The 18,422-nt window shown below is 39.8% G+C and overlaps 1 protein-coding gene across 1 annotated transcript in view; it reads right to left on the bottom strand.

The window, feature by feature from the left end:
• RYR2 (ryanodine receptor 2) overlaps window positions 1-18,422 on the bottom strand; it is a 537,004-nt gene that overhangs the window by 304,541 nt on the left and 214,041 nt on the right. Inside the window, exons 26-27 of the mRNA XM_088842508.1 lie at window positions 6,763-6,971; window positions 3,152-3,326 (exon numbers count right to left, since the gene is read on the bottom strand). Of these exons, the coding sequence (XP_088698634.1) occupies window positions 3,152-3,326; window positions 6,763-6,971 (384 nt within the window). The remainder of the gene's footprint in view (window positions 1-3,151; window positions 3,327-6,762; window positions 6,972-18,422) is intronic.

The raw sequence follows: 18,422 nt of genomic DNA, 5'->3' as shown, positions 1-18,422 counted from the left end.
CAGACACAAAGACAAGCTAGGTATAAGAACAATCTGAAAAAGAGCACTTATGGACCTTTTTAATACTTTAGCAACCACAGCATATTCCGGTTGACCTAAATTAAAGGTTTTTTTAATATTTTCCTTTGAGCTGTAGACATCCCGAGGGCTCACTCTCAATGGTGATGGGTAAGTTAGAGAGCTCCACTCAGGGCCTCATAATATACTTTTACCCAGAGCAGTTCCATTGTAGTTTTTTAAGAAGCTATGGACTGAGTAGAGTACACTCTGTAAAGGCCCATATGGGAAAAGAATTTTTAAAAAGGGTGGATCTATGATTCATTTTGCAGTACACCAGGAACTAACACAACACTGTAAATCAACTATACTCAACTAACAATTTTAAAGAAGCAGCTATGTAAAGTAAATTGGAAGGGAAAGGGAAAATTCCACTTCCAAAAAAACCATTTGAAAGTCACAGACATGGATAAGCTTTGTAGTCCTTTTAATGGCAGAAAGTTTAAAATTATGACTAGCCCTTACAAAGTTAATAGTTAACAGTCATGGCTAAATACAACTTATCACCTGCTTTGGAGACCAAAATGATACTTTCTAACACATCCAATAATAATCCAATGAATGGACCACAGAATTTTAAGATAATTCATCAGAAAGCTCTTTATAATTCTAACATCATTCTATGAATCTATTTGGTATAAATTAAACATGCAAAACTTACAAAGTCATTTTAAAAATTTAACTTCAAAATAATAAAAGCATAATATGCAAGCATTTTAAAATAACAATTATAGAAATAAAACCTCAGATTATATCCACAGTACTGGACAGTATGGACATTACACAGAAAAAACACCCTCTCTCACTTTCCCTGTGATATGCTGACACTCATATCCCAAAAGCAAAACTAGAGGAGGGGAGATAGGTGATGGAAGGTTACAGGGAAGAATGGGAGCACCCTGTGGGGCTCCTGAGCCAGCATCCTTTCCTTGTCCCCTGTTTCTTGTTTGTAGGAAATAGACCGTGGCCTCCTTGAACTACCCCAAGTTCCAAAGGGCAGATTTGAACAGTTGCTAATCAGGAAAGGGAGGGGACACAGAGACAAGAGAGGAACAGCCAAGAAACAATAGTGCATCCTTGGGACAGGGTCCAGGTTCTACCTCAAAAGATACACACAAAAATATCTTTAAACTCTTCACAGAACCAAACCCCCCAGCAAATGGAGGATGCCAGCATTCTCCACTCCAGATTAAAGGAACCAGAGATACCCGTCAGATTACCTGAGATCAGACTGAAGAAATGCAGGCCCTACACACACACACCCTGATCTCAGTAACCCCATCCTTGAAACAATCACTATTAAACTCCTTACCAAATCCTCCTGATGGCAGGAACCCACTGTGCCCCCCTTTGCCTGCAAAGCAATAATGCTATTTTCTACTTCACCCCAAACTGTGTCTCTGAGGTTCAATTTGGCACCAGTACAGAGGCCAAACTTTCAACACCAGTTTCACCCACTACCCAGAGATACAGGTATTCAAAACAAGTTATAAAAAGGCAAAATTCCTACTATTTTCACAAATATGTGTTTGAAAACTATGGTCACCCATGCTCAAATCCCGGGGTCATACCTGCTTGAAAAATATGGCCAAACCTGTTCAATTCCTGGGCCAAAAACACTCCCTGGAGGAGGAAATGGCAATAAGCTCCATTATTCTTGCCTGGGAAATCCCATGGACAGAGGAGCCTGGTGGGCTTCAATCCTTGGGGTCACAAAGAGTCTGACATGACTGAGCACACCTACTCAAAAGCTCAGTTAATGAATAACTATAGAATTAGCCTCCAATTAAAATAAATAATTAAAAAATTTAAAAATAATAAAAAAAGAACAATGCAAATAATGAACTGGCTAAGGATTTTTTGGGGTTGGTGAGAAATTTATAGACTGTTCAAAGTATTGATTGAGGTACATCTTAAAATCCAAGACTATATATACATATATTAATATATTCAAGTAACAGTTACTCAGTTATATCCAACTCTTTTTGACTGCATGGACTGTAGCCCACCAGGCTACTCTGTCCATGGGATTCTCCAGGCAAGAATATTGGAGTGGGTTGTCATGCCCTCCCCTCCAGGGGATCTTCCAGACCCAGGGACCAAATCTGTATCTCTAACATCTCCTGCATTGGCAGGTGAGTTCTTTACCACTAATGTCACCTGAAAAGCCCCAATAGGATGTATTCAGTCATTTTGAAAAAAAAAAAAAGTGTTAGGTTATTTTGTTTATATGCTCTATATTAACACTATTCAATAGAATTTTTGTTGATGTAAATGTTCTGTATCTCTCCTGTTCAATTGGGCACCACTAACCATAGGCTCCTGTTGAGCATCTGAAATATAGCAAGTGCCATTAAGAAACTCAATTTTTAACTTCATTTCATTGAAATTAATATAAATTCAAAGAACTTCATGTTATGACAGAGGCCACCCCATTGGAAGTACTGTCTCGAAAAATACCTACCCTCTCATTTCCTTTACAAACAGCTTTGTCTTTCTCTTACAACCCTTTTCAAGGTCATCTCAGAGCCCCACAGGCTGAGGTATTTTTACCCTGCATTATGCTTCCGTGAAATTTTCTGCATTTCTTTATTCTAGAACTTATCCATGGAATAGAAATTGTGCAGATGCAAACTTGCCCACTAAACTATCGTCTGCATAACTGTAGGACAATGTTTCATTCTTGTCATCCCAGAATCCAGCAGAGGGCCTGATACGCAGTAGGCTTTTGATATATTTTTTGAAATGAATGAATGAAAAGAAGCTATAAGCAGCTGGTTGAACAGAGAAGTTCTAAATGAACATTTAATACGTGTGGAAAACTATCCTTTGCCTGCCATTTTATTTTCTTACTTGCATTCATAAAAACCATGTATGCCTTAGCAGACTCCTAGCTCCAAAGTACAGAGAGAGTTTCTGCTTAAGTCATTTCAAGACTATTGGATCCAATAAGTCTTATGGGCACCACTGTGGTTTACAACTGCAACTCATTTGCTCGCTCACCCTCAAACTGAGATGGTTGGTAAAGAGGCATCAGAACAAAGAGCTTCACTGTATCCCAACCTAAAAACAACACAAGATGCAGTACACTTACCATCACCAACATCAAAGTCCTTGAAAGCCAGTTCTGAACCTGAATCATCAAGAAGGATTTCGCCATTCAGTGTGAACATCATGGTGTGTTCTGTCATGTCAACCATACACCCCACAACATCTCCAGCTTGCCAAGAGCGCCCATAGTGCTCATTGCCCTGGTGCCACCGCTGGGCCTGGAGACAGAAGAGTCATTGTCACAGAAAAAGCCAGAATGGCACCCGCCCACTGCTACTGGCACGATTCACAGTAGCACTTGCATTAACGTAGCGGGGGGAAGAAATGTAGTCAGCCCATCTGCTACAGCAACAGCAACTCACTAAGTGATGTGGAGGCACCCAGGGATTCTGAATCCTTGACATTAACATCATATGTTACTGAGTGTTGAGAAAAACTCAAATGCTACTTCATGATTTAAGAGTCTATTATTTTAAAAAATGAACCCTATAACCTTTCTGTTAAAAGAAAAACTGTGTCCTTAGAAATTTATTTTTCTCACTACAATGAACATTTCCCAGGATATGAGTTGTTTTTCTCCATTCCCCCAAATACAGAGAATTATGAACATAGAATCAGCTGGGAACTGATCGTTGAAAATGACATTCTAATTTTCATCTCTTTCAAAATAAAATTCCATTTCTTGGAACCAGTGGCACTCACATTTTAGCAAAATAGAAAATTAGAAGCATTTTAGTATATACTAAAATAAGAAATGGTTTGAATCAAACTTAAAAATATTCTTAAGATATTTATTGAAATAATAAGCCAAAAATTGTATATATATGTCAATACGGCTTTATATATAACACTGGCGAAATCTCATAAATACATTTGAAACAGTCTTGATAAATGTGACCTTTGAATCTGTAAGTATATTCCAATGATTTACAGATACAAAATTATAATATTTTATCAGATAAATCGTTTTATTTTCCCCTAATGTATCATCTTCATTGTAAACTGATATATAACAGAATATACTCCGGAGAAGGCAATGGCAAGCCACTCCAGTACTCTTGCCTAGAAAATCCCATGGATGGAGGAGCCTGGTTGGCTGCAGTCTGTGGGGTCGCTAAAGGTCGGACACGACTGAGCGACTTCACTTTCACATATTGGAGAAGGAAATGGCAACCCACTCCAGTGTTCTTGCCTGGAGAATCCCAGGGACGGGGGAGCCTGGTGGGCTTCTGTCTATGGGGTCACACAGAGTCGGACACGACTGAAGTGACTTAGCAGCAGCAGCAACAGAATATACTCACCAATGTAAAACAATGATTCTTCTAAAATATAATACACTATAGTTTTAAAAAATTTATTTAACGAAATTAGGTACCAAAAGGTGTTAAATTTTTCTATCTGAAATAGAAAATAGGACTCAAGAAATGTAACATTTCAGAACAAAGTGGGTCAGTTGCCCTAGAAGACACAATACTTATTTCTAGTCCAAAAATGTTTTCCTAGACACACACCTGGCTACCCAAATGTCAAATATCTTCAAAACTGCTGATTTAATTTTCTTTTCTCTAGTTAGGAAAAAAGCTCCCTCCAAAGGAATACAAATTTACTGAAGAAAATTAGCAAATTAAAATGATAAAATAATAAAAAATCAATAACTTTATCAACCAAAACTATTACTATTCTAGTGTAGTTAAGTCCATATGTACATATTATTAATTTTAAAATATTTTATACAGAAAAAGTAAACATTCAATATTTATATAATATACAAATAAATAATGTACCAAAAAGAAGAAACTTACCACCTTTCATCAAACTGAAAAAATTTAAATTACTCATAACATTGAAAATGGAAACTTTTGGTGATTATAAACAACAAACAGCATTACTATGGCTATTAAATGTTTCTATCTATCATTAATTATCATGAGGAACGCTGGGCTGGAAGAAGCACAAGCTGGAATCAAGACTGCCGGGAGAAACATCAATAACCTCAGATATGCAGATGACACCACCCTTATGGCAGAACGTGAAGAGGAACTAAAGAGCCTCTTGATGAAAATGAAAGAGGAGAGTGAAAAGGTTGGCTTGAAGCTCAACATTCAGAAAACTAAGATCATGGCATCTGGTCCCATCACTTCATGGGAAATAGATGGGGAAACAGTAGAAACAGTGTCAGACTTTATTTTTTGGGGCTCCAAAATCACTGCAGATGCTGATTGTAGCCATGAAATTAAAAGACGCTTACTCCTTGGGGGGAAAGTTAGGACCAACCTAGACAGCATATTAAAAAGCAGGGACATTACTTTGCCAACCAAGGTCCGTCTAGTCAAGGCTATGGTTTTTCCCGTGGTCATGTATGGATGTGAGAGTTGGACTGTGAAGAAAGCTGAGTGCCAAAGAATTGATGCTTTTGAACTGTGGTGTTGGAGAAGACTCTTGAGAGTCCCTTGGACTGCAAGGAGATCCAACCAGTCCATTCTAAAGGAGATCAGTCCTGGGTGTTCATTGGAAGGACTGATGCTGAAGCTGAAACTCCAACACTTTGGCTACCTCATGCGAAGTGTTGACTCACTGGAAAAGACCCTGATGCTGGGAGGGATTGGGGCAGGAGGAGAAGGGGACGACAGAGGATGAAATGGCTGGATGGCATCACCGACTCAAAGGACATGAGTTTGAGTAAACTCCAGGAGTTGGTGATGGACAGGGAGGCCTGGCGTGCTGCGATTCATGGGACTGCAAAGTCGGACACGACTGAGCAACTGAACTGAACTGAACTGAATTATTGCTTGAGGATAAATTCCTTCTATGGAATTGCTATGTCAAATGGATATATTTTGCTTTAGCATATATAGTTTTAACGCTTTTGATAGATGAGGATGATTCATCTCTTTGTTACGATAGAGAATATTTTACTTCTTAAATTTTGAATAGTCTTGAATTTTCACAGGGTGAAGGGTCTCAAAATGTCTCAAAATGTTTGAGACTACCAAGACAGAAGTTCTCCTAGAAACTATTTTCTGAGTTTGGGTTCAGAAAAGCAGAATACGCTAAAGCTGAAACTCCAATACTTTGGCCACCTCATGTGACGAGTTGACTCACTGGAAAAGACTCTGATGCTGGGAAGGACTGGGGGCAGGAGGAGAAGGGGATGACAGAGAATGAGATGGCTGGATGGCATCACCAACTTGATGGAGATGAGTTTGCGTGAACTCCGGGAGTTGGTGATGGACAGGGAGGCCTGGGGTGCTGTGATTCATGGGGTCGCAAAGAGTCGGACACGACTGAGCGACCGAACTGAACTGAACTGAATATTATGTGTGTGTGTACTCAGTTGTGTTCAACACTCTGTGACCCCAAGTACTGTAGTCTGCCAGGCTCCTCTGTCCATGGGATTTCCCAGCCAATAATACAGGAGTGGGTCCCCATTCCCTTCTCCAGGGGATCTTCCTGACCCAGGGATTGAACCCACATCTCCTGCATTGGCAGGCAGATTCTTTACCACAGAGCCACCTGGGAAGCTGGACCATCAGAAGGAAAACCAGTGGAAATGCAGTGAGGCAGTGTGGAGCTCACAGCATGCGGATGCGTAGTGCACAGTAGCCTACAAAGGCAGGAGCCTACAAACTCCAGGGTCCGGCAAAGCGCACTCACCTTGAAGCCATCAAAAGCAAAGGCACGTTCATCCGAGCCAAGCTCCTGATCAGGTTGACACCCTGGCCTGCTCCAGCCAACTCGCATGTCTCCAGCAGTGACCGCCTCGAATTCAAAATACCACCGTCCAGCCTTCACAGCATACGTCTTCTCAGCACGGAAGATGCGGAACCGCTCTCCTGTGCCGCTGCACACTTCGGCTCTGGCAGCTGTGAATGTAAAGGGGTTCTGGTGATCACTGGACGGGACATTGAAAGAGAAGGGCAGATGCCATGCAACCGACAGGAACAGAGCTAATGACACCTTCTCTCTTATCTTGACTCACATGTAACAAAGTGTTTTCACATCAGATGGAAGCAGCTTGGGGAAGTGCAAAGGATACAAAATGCCTGCCTTTGGAGGCACTGGTGGTTAAACGTCACTAATTCTGTAAGAGCAGATGATGCTAAGAATTTATTTTTTTCCTTTGGATAAAAGTTTACCAGATACTTGGTGGTTTGGTAATGGAAACCAAAATGGTAGAGGAAAATGAGATGCACTTGGGGGCAGGAATGGGAAGCAGACAATAAAGGAGGTGGACGTGGTAGGGGAAGTGGAGGGTGGAAGGAATCAGGAGAGTGGCACTGACATATATACACATTACTATGTGTGAAACTGAGAGCTAGTGGGGAGCTGCTGTATAGCACAGGGAGGCCAGCCTGATGCTCTGCGATGACCTGGAGGTGTGGGATGCGGGTGTCATATGTAAACACATAGCTCATTGACTCCATTTTCAGCAAAACTAACATTGCAAAGCAATTATACTCCAATTAAAAAAAAGAGAGAAAGAAATAGACATTTATGGGTTGGAGAAAAGAGGGAAGAATCAGCGAGGAAGTGAGGCGGAAAGAGAGAAAACAACAAGAAAGAGAAAAACATTCACAGAGAACAGTAACCATTGATAAATTTCACAGACAGGATGGCTAAGCACATTACGTCTTCCTCTAATCCACATCTTCACTGCAATGTGCTTTACATACCAATGCTGTGTTTAAGAGATTTGAGGAAACAACAAAAGGGTCAAGTCCAACATCAGGATTAGTGCTGTGTGAAGGGAAAAAACATCTGTGGGAAATGAGATGTCCATGAGATGGATGTGCCAGAGAAAGCGTCAAACCAGGGAAACTGGAGCCAGGATAACTTTAAGAACGTCACCTCCTAGTAATTCACAGTGCATGGCGACATCAGTCCCCTGAACAGATATCAAAGGGTATGGTCAGCTCTGTGAAGATCAGGGTTAAATACAGAGAAGGAAATTTAAGTGACTTGACCTACGTCTCACAACTAACAAATGGCAGAATCTGGGAGCTGCCAAACACTGCAGACTGTGTTCTTTCCACTCTGCCTCCAGTAGCTGACACGGAATTAGTAGATAGCAGCTACATTTTAGTTCTCATCTGTTCTCAAGTTAGGAAAGACCTTATAACTAATAAAATTAATAAGAACTTAACTATTGATATGGCTAAATAAATAAAAAGTCAAGATAAGCTCTAAAGGTTGCCAATTAACACGCAGTTAGATCATCTTTAACAATTTAAGATTAGATTGAAGAAAAGAAAAATGGACTAAAGAGATTCTAGCCCACAATAGGGGCTGGTTTAACGAAAGGATCAGTTATTGCTTTATGATGATTATAGGGCATATAGATGAACTATATCTGATAAACCTTTCAAAAGCTGTGTTAAATTTCTGAATAAACAATATTTTGTTTTTTCCCCTCACCTACATACACACACCTAACAGCCTAGTCTGCTCCAGGAAAACCTCCTGTGTCCAACAGTGTAGCCTCAAAAGTCACACACTCGTATCATGCAAGACACTCAAACATCTTTCTGAAAAAACAGATGCATTCAGGTCAGTCGCTCAGTCATGCCCAACTCTTTGAGACCGCATGGACTGCAGCATGTCAGGCCTCCCTGTCCATCACCAACTCCTGGAGTCCACCCAAACCCATGCCCATTGAGTCGGTGATGCCATCCAACCATCTCATCCTCTGTCATCCCCTTCTCCTCCTGCCCTCAATCTTTCCCAGCATCAGGGTCTTTTCAAATGAGTCAGCTCTTTGCATCAGGTGGCCAAAGGACTGGAGTTTCAGCTTCAAAGAAACTGAATATTCAGGACTGATTTCCTTTAGGATGGACTGGTTGGATCTCCTTGAAGTCCAAGGGACTCTCAGGAGTCTTCTCCAAAACCACAGTTCAAAAGCATCAATTCTTCGGCACTCAGCTTTCTTTATAGACCAACTCTCACATCCATACATGACTACTGGGAAAACCATAGCTTTGAGTTAAAAAATGAGACATTTATACTACTCTATAGAGCAGACAGCATGTACAACATTCTCTGAAGAGAAAATGTTTGCTTTTGATACATTCAAGTTAGGAGTGGAAAGGGACTTGAATGAGAAAAACCTTCACCGTTTCCTTCTTGGTGAAGGGTAAAAGTTTCTCACATCTATTAAATAAAAACTGAATGATTTTTGAAAGATTGAATAGTAAACTACTTTTCAGGGACAAGAAAATTTTGTATCAAGAAGATAATTCTAAATGTCATGGTACTAAAAAAAAAAAATAGGAAACAACACTTTTCTAGTCAGTGTCTCCCCCAAAACAGAACACCAATCCATTGTTTCTTTAAGTCATGATTATAATCTTCCTGAAATGCATCATAGAGGTACAGAATATGATCAAGGAACTACACGAACCTTGGGAGATTACGTGTCAGGAAAATAAAATACCCTCACATATTTATCCTTATTTTTAGTGATGCTGACATTTGTAAATACAATCATACTGATTACATTCTCATGTGGACTAACAGATTAAATTCCCAATTTCCTAAGTATGGAATATTCCGTTTTTTAGAAATCTAAATTACTGAAAAGTTAATGGATTCTTTTTCCTATTTTAAGTTTCCAGGATATCAGACTCCGCAAAATGCAAAGTGTGCTCAAAGAGCCAAGTAAATTTTAATCTTAGTTTAAGTCATAATACATTGGGAAATCTGATATAGAAATATAACCACTACATAATATCCTTAAAATCCTACTACAAATTTCTCTTGATATTAAGATTCATCATTAATCTTTTCTACTAATAAAGGTAATAAAAATAGGGGGACTATAAAGAAAATCTGGGTCAATAAGAGGCAATGGTGAAGAATTTGTTTGTCCTGGCATTTTTCTCCTTGACCTCAAGCAGCTGTACTGTTCTTTTTCTTACTGAAGTATAGTTGATGTACAACACTGTATATATGTACAACACTGACTCACAATTTCAAAGGTTACTCCATTTATAATTATAAAAAATGGGCTATATTCCCTGGTGTACAATACATCCTTGTACCTTATTTGTTGCACAGCAGTTTGTACCTCTTAATCACCTTCCCCGACACCTTGCTCCTCCTGCCTTCTCTCTCTCCACTATTAACTTCTACCTTGCTCTCTGCTTCTGTGAGTATATTTCTTTTTTTAAATATATTCACTACTTTGTTTTATTTTTCCAGATTCCACACATTTGTTGTTGTTCAGTTGCTAAATTATGTTCAACTCTCTATGACCCCGTGGACTGTGTGCAGTACACCGGGCTCCTCTGTCCTCTGTATCTCCGGAGTTTGCTCAGAATCATGTCTATTGAGTTTGTGATGCATCTAAGCATTTCATCCTCTGCTGCCCCTTTGCCTTTTTGCCTTCAATCTCTTCCAGCATCAGAGTCTTTTCCAGTGACCTGACTGTTCCCATCAGGTGACCAAAAGTATTGGAACTTCAGCTTTAGCAACAGTCCTTCCAATGAACATTTAGGGCTGATTTCCTTAAGGATGGACTGGTTGGATCTCCCTGCAGTCCAAGGGACTCTCAAGAGTCTTCTCCAGCAACACAGTCTGAAAACATCAATTCTTCCGCATTCATCTTTCTTTATGGTACAACTCTCACATTCGTACATGATTACTGGAAAAATCATAGCTTTGACTTTCTGAACTTCTGTTGGCAAAGTGACATCTCTGCTTTTTAATATGTTGTCCAGGTTTGTCACACACAACAAAGAAGCAAGTGTCTTTTAACTTCAAGGCTGTAGTCACTGTCCACAGAGATTCTGCAGCCCAACAAAATAAAATCTGTCACCGCTTCCACTTTTCCCCCTTCTATTTGCCATAAACTGATGGGACCAGATGTCATTATCTTAGTTTTTTGAATGCTGAGTTTTAAGCCAGTTTTTCCACCCTCCTATTCCACCCTCATCAAGAGGCTCTTTAGTTCTTCTTCTCTTTCTGCCATTGAAGTGGTATCATCATAACTGAGGCTGATGCTGTTTCTCCAGCAGTCTTGATTCCAGCTTGTGCTTCATCCAGCCCGGCATTTTGCATGATGTGCTCTGCATAGAAGTTAAATAAGCAGGGTGACAATATACACCCTTGTTGTACTCCTTCCCCAATTTGGAACCAGTCTGTCATTCCGTGTCCAGTTCTAACTGTTGCTTCTTGACCCACAGACAGGTTTCTCAGGAAACAGGTAAGGTAGTCTGTTACTCTCATCTCTTTAAGAATTTTCCACAATTCATTGTGATCCACACATATGTGATACCACACAGTATATGGCTTTCGGACTTATTTCACTTAGTATAATGCCCTTCAAGTGCATCCATGTTGCTGTAGATAGCAAACTTTTCTTCTTTTTATGAGTAATACACCATTGTACGTCTATACCACATCTTCTTTATCCATTCATGTGTTGATGGACACTTAGTTGTTCAGCCGCGTCAGACTCTTTGTGCTCCCACGGACTATAGCCCACCAAGCTCTTCTATCCATGGAATTCTCTACCAAGAATACGGGAGTGGGTAGCCAATCCCTTCTCCAGGGTATCTTCCCAACCTAGGGATTGAACCTGGGTCTCCTGCATTGCAGGCAGATTCTTTACCATCTGAATCAACAGGGACACTTAAGTTGCTTCCACACTGCAGGCAGAGTCTTTACCAGCTGAGCCACAAGGGAAGCCCCTAAGTTGCTTCCATATCTGGCCTACTGTAAATAATGCTGTTATGAACACTAAGGTGCTTATCTCTTTTTGAATTAGTACTTTTTATTATTTCAGATGTATATGCCACAGTGGAATTTCTGGGTCATAATTGCTGCACTATTCTTACACTCATTGATGGCATCCAACTGACCTTGAAGTGAACATGCTGTTCATAGATATCATCATGCAAAGGACTTGCACGCTTCATGGATTTTCCTCCAAATGTCCACGTGGCTCAGTTTATATTCTAATTTTCTTACATTAGTTTAGCATAGTTGCAATCATGGTTTAAAGAAGAAACAGAGCAGTACTCTGTTTCTTGATAAAATTACTAAGTGGAAATCTGAATTCACCGACATTAAAAAAAATACAAAGGCAATCTGCAACAAATTTCTGTTGCATATCCCATAAACATTAAGCAGTTGAACACAAAAGGAGGCCCTATAAGTACCTGCTGAATTGAATCTAAGAACAAAGACTCTCTTGAGCCCTAGACACAGGAGCGCTGGCAAATAGCTTGCCAGCAGCATCACTGTCAAAATACAGAACTTTTCTCCAAACATGCAATTGTTATTCTTTGCTTGAATTTAAACACTCTATATTCATATATTTCTAGCTCATGTAAGTATGTTATATAAATGATTTTTATACAGCTATAATAAGTGCAATAGTAATTGACATTTTAAAAAATGAACAGCAGATAAATTCCCATCACACTCTATCAAGGCTACTCAAATAAAAAAATCAGGATTTAGGCCTTTAAAAACCAGTTTAAGATTAGGGGCAACGTCTGATAATATACTGTGTTCCTCAGTTCAGTTCAGTTCAGTTCGGTTGCTCAGTCGTGTCCGACTCTTTGCGACCCCATGAATCACAGCACGCCAGGCCTCCCTGTCCATCACCAACTCCCGGAGTTCACCCAAACTCATGTCCATCGAGTCGGTGATGCCATCCAGCCATCTCATTCTCTGTCATCCCCTTCTCCTCCCACCCCCAATCCTTCCTAGCATCAGACTCTCTTCCAGTGAGTCAGCTCTTCACATGAGGTGGCCAAAGTATTAAGAGTTTCAGCTTTAGCATCAGTCCTTCCAATGAACACCCAGGATTGATCTTCTTTAGAATGGACTGGTTGGATCTTCTTGCAGTCCAAGGGACTCTCAAGGGTCTTCTCCAGCACCACAGTTCAGGACCCCAGAAATCCTACCACTGAGAAGGCAAACACCAATGACCATTCAAATAGGACCTACATTAGCTACACTCCCTGCATCTAAACCATACACTAAGAGACACTTACCACTAGAGGGCAGTGAGGATCTAACTATAGATTAAAAGTATACGTTATTTATAATTAGCTGGAAGGCAGGCTAGTCTCTTGAAATTTTTACACTTATCTAGAATACTTTAGGAGAAGGCACTGGTAACCCATTCCACTGTTCTTGCCTGGAGAATCCCAGGGATGGGGGAGCCTGGTGGTTGCCGTCTATGGGGTCACACAGAGTTGGACACGACTGAGCAGCAGAATCCTTTAGGCGTACCTACTAACTAATTTTTAAAAATCATTGATATTAATCAGTCATTCTTTTAACTTCCTGGTACAGTCTCTAAGTAAGCAATTCAAATCTTGATAAAACCTTGTAATGAATAAGCATAAATGACTTTTCCAAATATCTTAAAATATTATTTAGGACAATTCTCCAAAGATAGTACAATTTCAACACTGAGTTCATATTCATCCTGGAATACATAAATCAGCATTCTGCTGACTAACAGAAAATAAATTATAACCCTGATGAATTACATAAGGTCCAGTATTCTGGTCATCTGATGCCAACAGCCAACTCACTGAACAAGTCCCTGGTGCTGAGAAAGACTGAAGGCAGAAGGAGAAGAGGGTGTCAGAGAATGAGATGGGTGGATGGCATCACCGATGCAATGGACATAATAAACTTGGGCAAACTTTGGGAGATGGTGAGGGACAGGGCGGCCTGGTCCCTGGGGTCACAAAGAGTTGAACACGGCTGGGCGCCTGAACAACAACAGATTCAATTTTAACAAAAATATCATGCCCTAAGGTACATACTCTATTTTCAAAATGGTAACCAACAAGGACCTACTGTACAGCACATGGAACTCTACTCAATGTTATGTGGCAGCCTGGATGGGAGGGGAGTTTGAAGAATGGATACATGAATATGTATGGCTGAGTCCCTTTGCTGTTCATCAGAAACTACTTCAACATTGTTAACTGGCTATAACCCAATACAATTTAAAAAGTTGAAAGTTAAAAAAAATGTTCATGCTGTTAATTTTTCTGATGTCAGCAAAACAGTATAGCCAGTTACAAACTAAAGTTTTAAATCTTATCTTAGTGATCACCAGACATCTTGCTTCATTCCATAAACCACCTCACATCTATCTTTTCAATTCCATTTTTCACCATCCTTGTTCTGAAGATCACAGTTTTCCAAAAGCCTCGCAACTGGTCTCTCTATCCAAGCACTCTCCCCTCCAATTGGTTCCTTTCCACTGTTGGCATAGTTGTACTGCTATTGAACACTTCTAACCACAGATCAAACGTTTGCTTTAAAACTTTCTGAGGCTAGAATTTCTCATACAAATTTACCATATTTCTTAGCTGGGGTTTTCAAAATATTCCATAGTTTAGCCTAATCCTTCTATTTCTAACTATTGCTATTCTCTATCCACTTACACTCTACATCTTAGCCTAACTTGACAATCATTTTCCCTCATCTCTTTCTATATTCAATGACATCAGGCACAATTCCCCTCTGGCAAGAACGCTATTTCTACCACCAATCCCTATTTAGTATTTTGATCTCTCTAACAGCGAACTCAGACACCATTCCCTAATTGGAAAATGAATCTTTCTTATGTATGTTCCACAGATTTCAGTAGTCACACATGATAAACTGAATAAACTCTACAGAACAAGTTAAGAACATTCATTAAACAAATAAGTAACAACAACTGTAGCAACAATTTCAGCAAACATAAAAACAAATCCTGGAGGAAGGGAGAATCCAGAGCTGCCTCATTTTATTGTTCAAAACATTCAATTTTCAACAAAAACAGCGAGACATGCAGATAAGAAAGTATGTTTTTTATATATGGGGGGAGGTCAATAGAAACAGTCACTGAGGAATCCCAGATACTGGACTTTTAGACAAAAATGTTAAACGAGCTATTTCAAATATATTCAAAGAATTAAAAGAAACCTTGTCTAAAGAACGAAAGGCAAGTATGAAAAAAATGTCTTACAAAATAGAGATTATAAATAGTGACTGAAATTACTTTAAAAATAGACATTCTGGACTTAAAAATTATAACGATTGAAATTAAAAATTCTCTGGAGGGGCGAAACAACAGGTTTGAGCGGGAAGAAGAAAGAATCAATGAATCTGGATAAAGATCCACTGAGATTATTAAGTATGTAAAGCAGGAGAAAAAAAAAGAAGAAAAATAAGCAGAGTCTTATAGACCTGCCAGATGCAGCAAGCCTAACAATGTATACATAATGAAAATCTCAGGAGAGGAGAGAAAGAGGCAGAAAGAATACTTAAATACTGACAAAACATCTTCCAAATTTGGTGAATAAAATTAATTTACAGATACAAGAAGCTCAACAAAATCCAAGTAAGATAAACTCAAAGAAACACACAATGCACATCATAGTCAAACTACTGAAAGGCAAAGAGCAAATCTTGGAAGCACCAAGAAAGAAGCAGCACATCACATACAAAGATCCTTCACACGAGTAACAGCTGATGTCTCATTTGAAAACATGGAGCCCAGAAGGCAATGGGATGAATGAACACGGTGCTGAAGGGAAACTCAACTAGAATTCTATATTCAATAAATCTTTATGGTTCTCTCCAAGGCTTCTAACATACAGCATCACTCTTTCACTTTGCCCTCTTAGCAAATAACCTCACTTAATATTTCAACAGAAAATTCTAACAAAATAGTAACAATTCCCCCAGCTTCTTCTTGATTTTCCATAACATATTTTACTGCATTTTTTAAATCCTTACTGCTCCCCCATCAAGCTTAGTGGTACATGTGTTCTTCTTATGTAAGGCCAAACCTTTTACCTGTGTTGTAAATTTGATTTCCCCACCCCTAATCATCCTCAGATCATGCTTCATCAAGTTCCTCTCCTTTATTTTCAACCTCTCCTTTCCCCTGGTTCTTCTTCTTAGAACCAGAAACCATTTCTTTAAAATGTCCAAATTTCTCCTATTTAAAAAAAGGAAAAATGTGTGTGTCTGTGTGTGTCTGTGTGTGTGTAAACTGAGTCTTGGTTTCTGTGTATAGTTGTCTCAAACACAACTCAAACTGAAATTCAACGTGTTTAAAACCAAACTCAGAATCTCCCAATTTCCCATCTCTGACTGTTCCAAAACCATTCCAGACACCTCCTTCATCTTTCTACTGATTCTATTTCTAAAAGTCAAACGAGCCTGTCCTCTTCTTTCTATGCACAGTACTGGTTAAGTTCAGGCCAAAGAAAGTTCAGGAGTGTCAAAACACTCCTCATCAACACCAAACTGCTGTCCCCACCTTTCAGTGTGTTCACATTCAGCCCATTCTCTAGAGAGAAAATGGAGTGATTCTTTCAGCAGAAAAGCCTTCTGTTTCAGTCTCTGCCTTCTCTCCTTCATTTCCTTCTACTTCTCAAACTCCACTTGACATTCAGCCATGCAAAGCCAGCTGAAAATTCTCAGGTGCAGTCTTTCCTTGACTGCCAAGCCTTCACACACTACTCCCTCTGTCTGAACAAATGAGCCTGACTGATTCCGACTGACTCCTCTAGGTATATGGTTTTAGAACACACCTCCAAATATTTCGTCACACTTCTCTTCAAAAACTGTGGGCTTAAGTGTGAGGTGCATTCAGTGACTCACCTCAAACAAACCGACTAGCGTAGAAGTCATTGCAATCTGCACTGAGGCTTCTTTCCTGCACTATCTCTTAGATTACTCTCTCTGGGGGAAGCCAGATGCTACATGAAGACACTGAAGTATCTCTGTGAGGAGGTCTTCATGACAAGGAACTTAGACCTCTTGCCAATATACAGAGAAAATCTGAGTCCTTTAACCAACAACTATGCAATTGGACTGTCTTAGCAGCAAAATCCCCAGCCCCACTGAAGTCTTCAGATGACTGCAGCCCTGGTGGACTTGACACAAACCTCAAAAGAAGCCGTGATCCAGACCCACCTAACTAATCCACTTGTGTGTGGGGGCTAAGTGGCTTCAGTCATGTCTGACTCTTTGTGACCCTATGGACCATAGCCCACCAGGATCCTGTCCATGGGATTCTCCAGGCAAGAATACTGGAGTGAGTTGCCATGCCCACCTCCAGGGTACCTTCCTAACCCAGGTATCAAACCCACATCTCTTATGTCTCCTGCATTGGCAGGAGAGTTCTTTACCACTAGCGCCATCTGGGAAGCCCAATGAATCCATTCACAAATCCCTAAAAGATAGAAATGGGGCTTCCCTGGTGGCTCAGAGGTTAAAGCGTCTGCCTCCAATGCGGGAGACCCGGGTTTGATCCCTGGGTCGGGAAGATCCCCTGGAGAAGGAAATGGTAACCCATTCCAGTATTCTTGCCTGGAGAATCCCATGGACAGAGAAGCCTGCTAGGCTACAGTCCATGGGGTTGCAAAGAGTCGGACCCGACTGAGTGACTTCACTTGAGACAAATGTTTGTGGGTTTAAGTCATTAAATTTTAGGGAGGGATTTGTTACACAGCAGTAGACAACTAATACATCTCTTTAAGAAGATTTCTCTGACAGCTCAGTTAAACCACTGCTGTGGTACTTGGGCATTAATGCTTATATCAAAGAAAAGTGTGAAAAATTTAGTCTACCTTCCCTGCCTATAATGAAATCTATCTGTGGGCAAAACTTTTTCATTCATTGTTGAATCTAAGGACGGTAGATGTTAAATAACTACATATTAAAATCAAATGCAAATGAGGATGATCTGAAATATGAAAATAATATGAAACCCAAAGATGGCATCACTGATTTGATGGACAACAGATTGAGCAAGCTCTGGGAGTTGGTGATGGACAAGGAAGCCTGGCGTGCTGCAGTCCATGGAGTCACAGATTTGGACACAACTGAGTGACTGAACTGAAGCTGCTTGTCTTCCTTCTTGAAATTCATGTAAGTCACAAGAAAGGAGGGAAGCATAACATACTAATACATTGCTTCACTGATGTGTTAAGCAAAATTATACTACACTTGTAAATAATATGTATGTAAATATGTATGTCATCAGAATAACATCTTATCCAGCATCCTCCTGAATAGTTCTCACTAAACATGAATGTATCAGATGTATCTGACACAATTTATGCCCATAATTGACAACGTCTTTAAATATAATCATCATTATTTTTCTCTAGCATATACTGCATGTTTCTTTACATAGAGTAAAATGTATTCTTCTCCTTGAATACTGACTGCAATTAAGTAATTCCTTGAAAACTCAAGGTTATTGTTAGAGCCATCATTAATCATTTCTTTGAGCTGTAGCGGGTTTGTTTCTTTATGGTTTTCTCTTTAATTAGCTG

The sequence above is a fragment of the Moschus berezovskii genome, chromosome 12 (assembly GCF_049115385.1).
Source record: "Moschus berezovskii isolate FMDL1 chromosome 12, NW_MosBer_1.0, whole genome shotgun sequence".
NCBI lineage: Eukaryota > Metazoa > Chordata > Mammalia > Artiodactyla > Moschidae > Moschus > Moschus berezovskii.
Note: the sequence above shows the minus strand (reverse complement) of the source record. Positions and strands in the feature narration are given on the sequence as shown.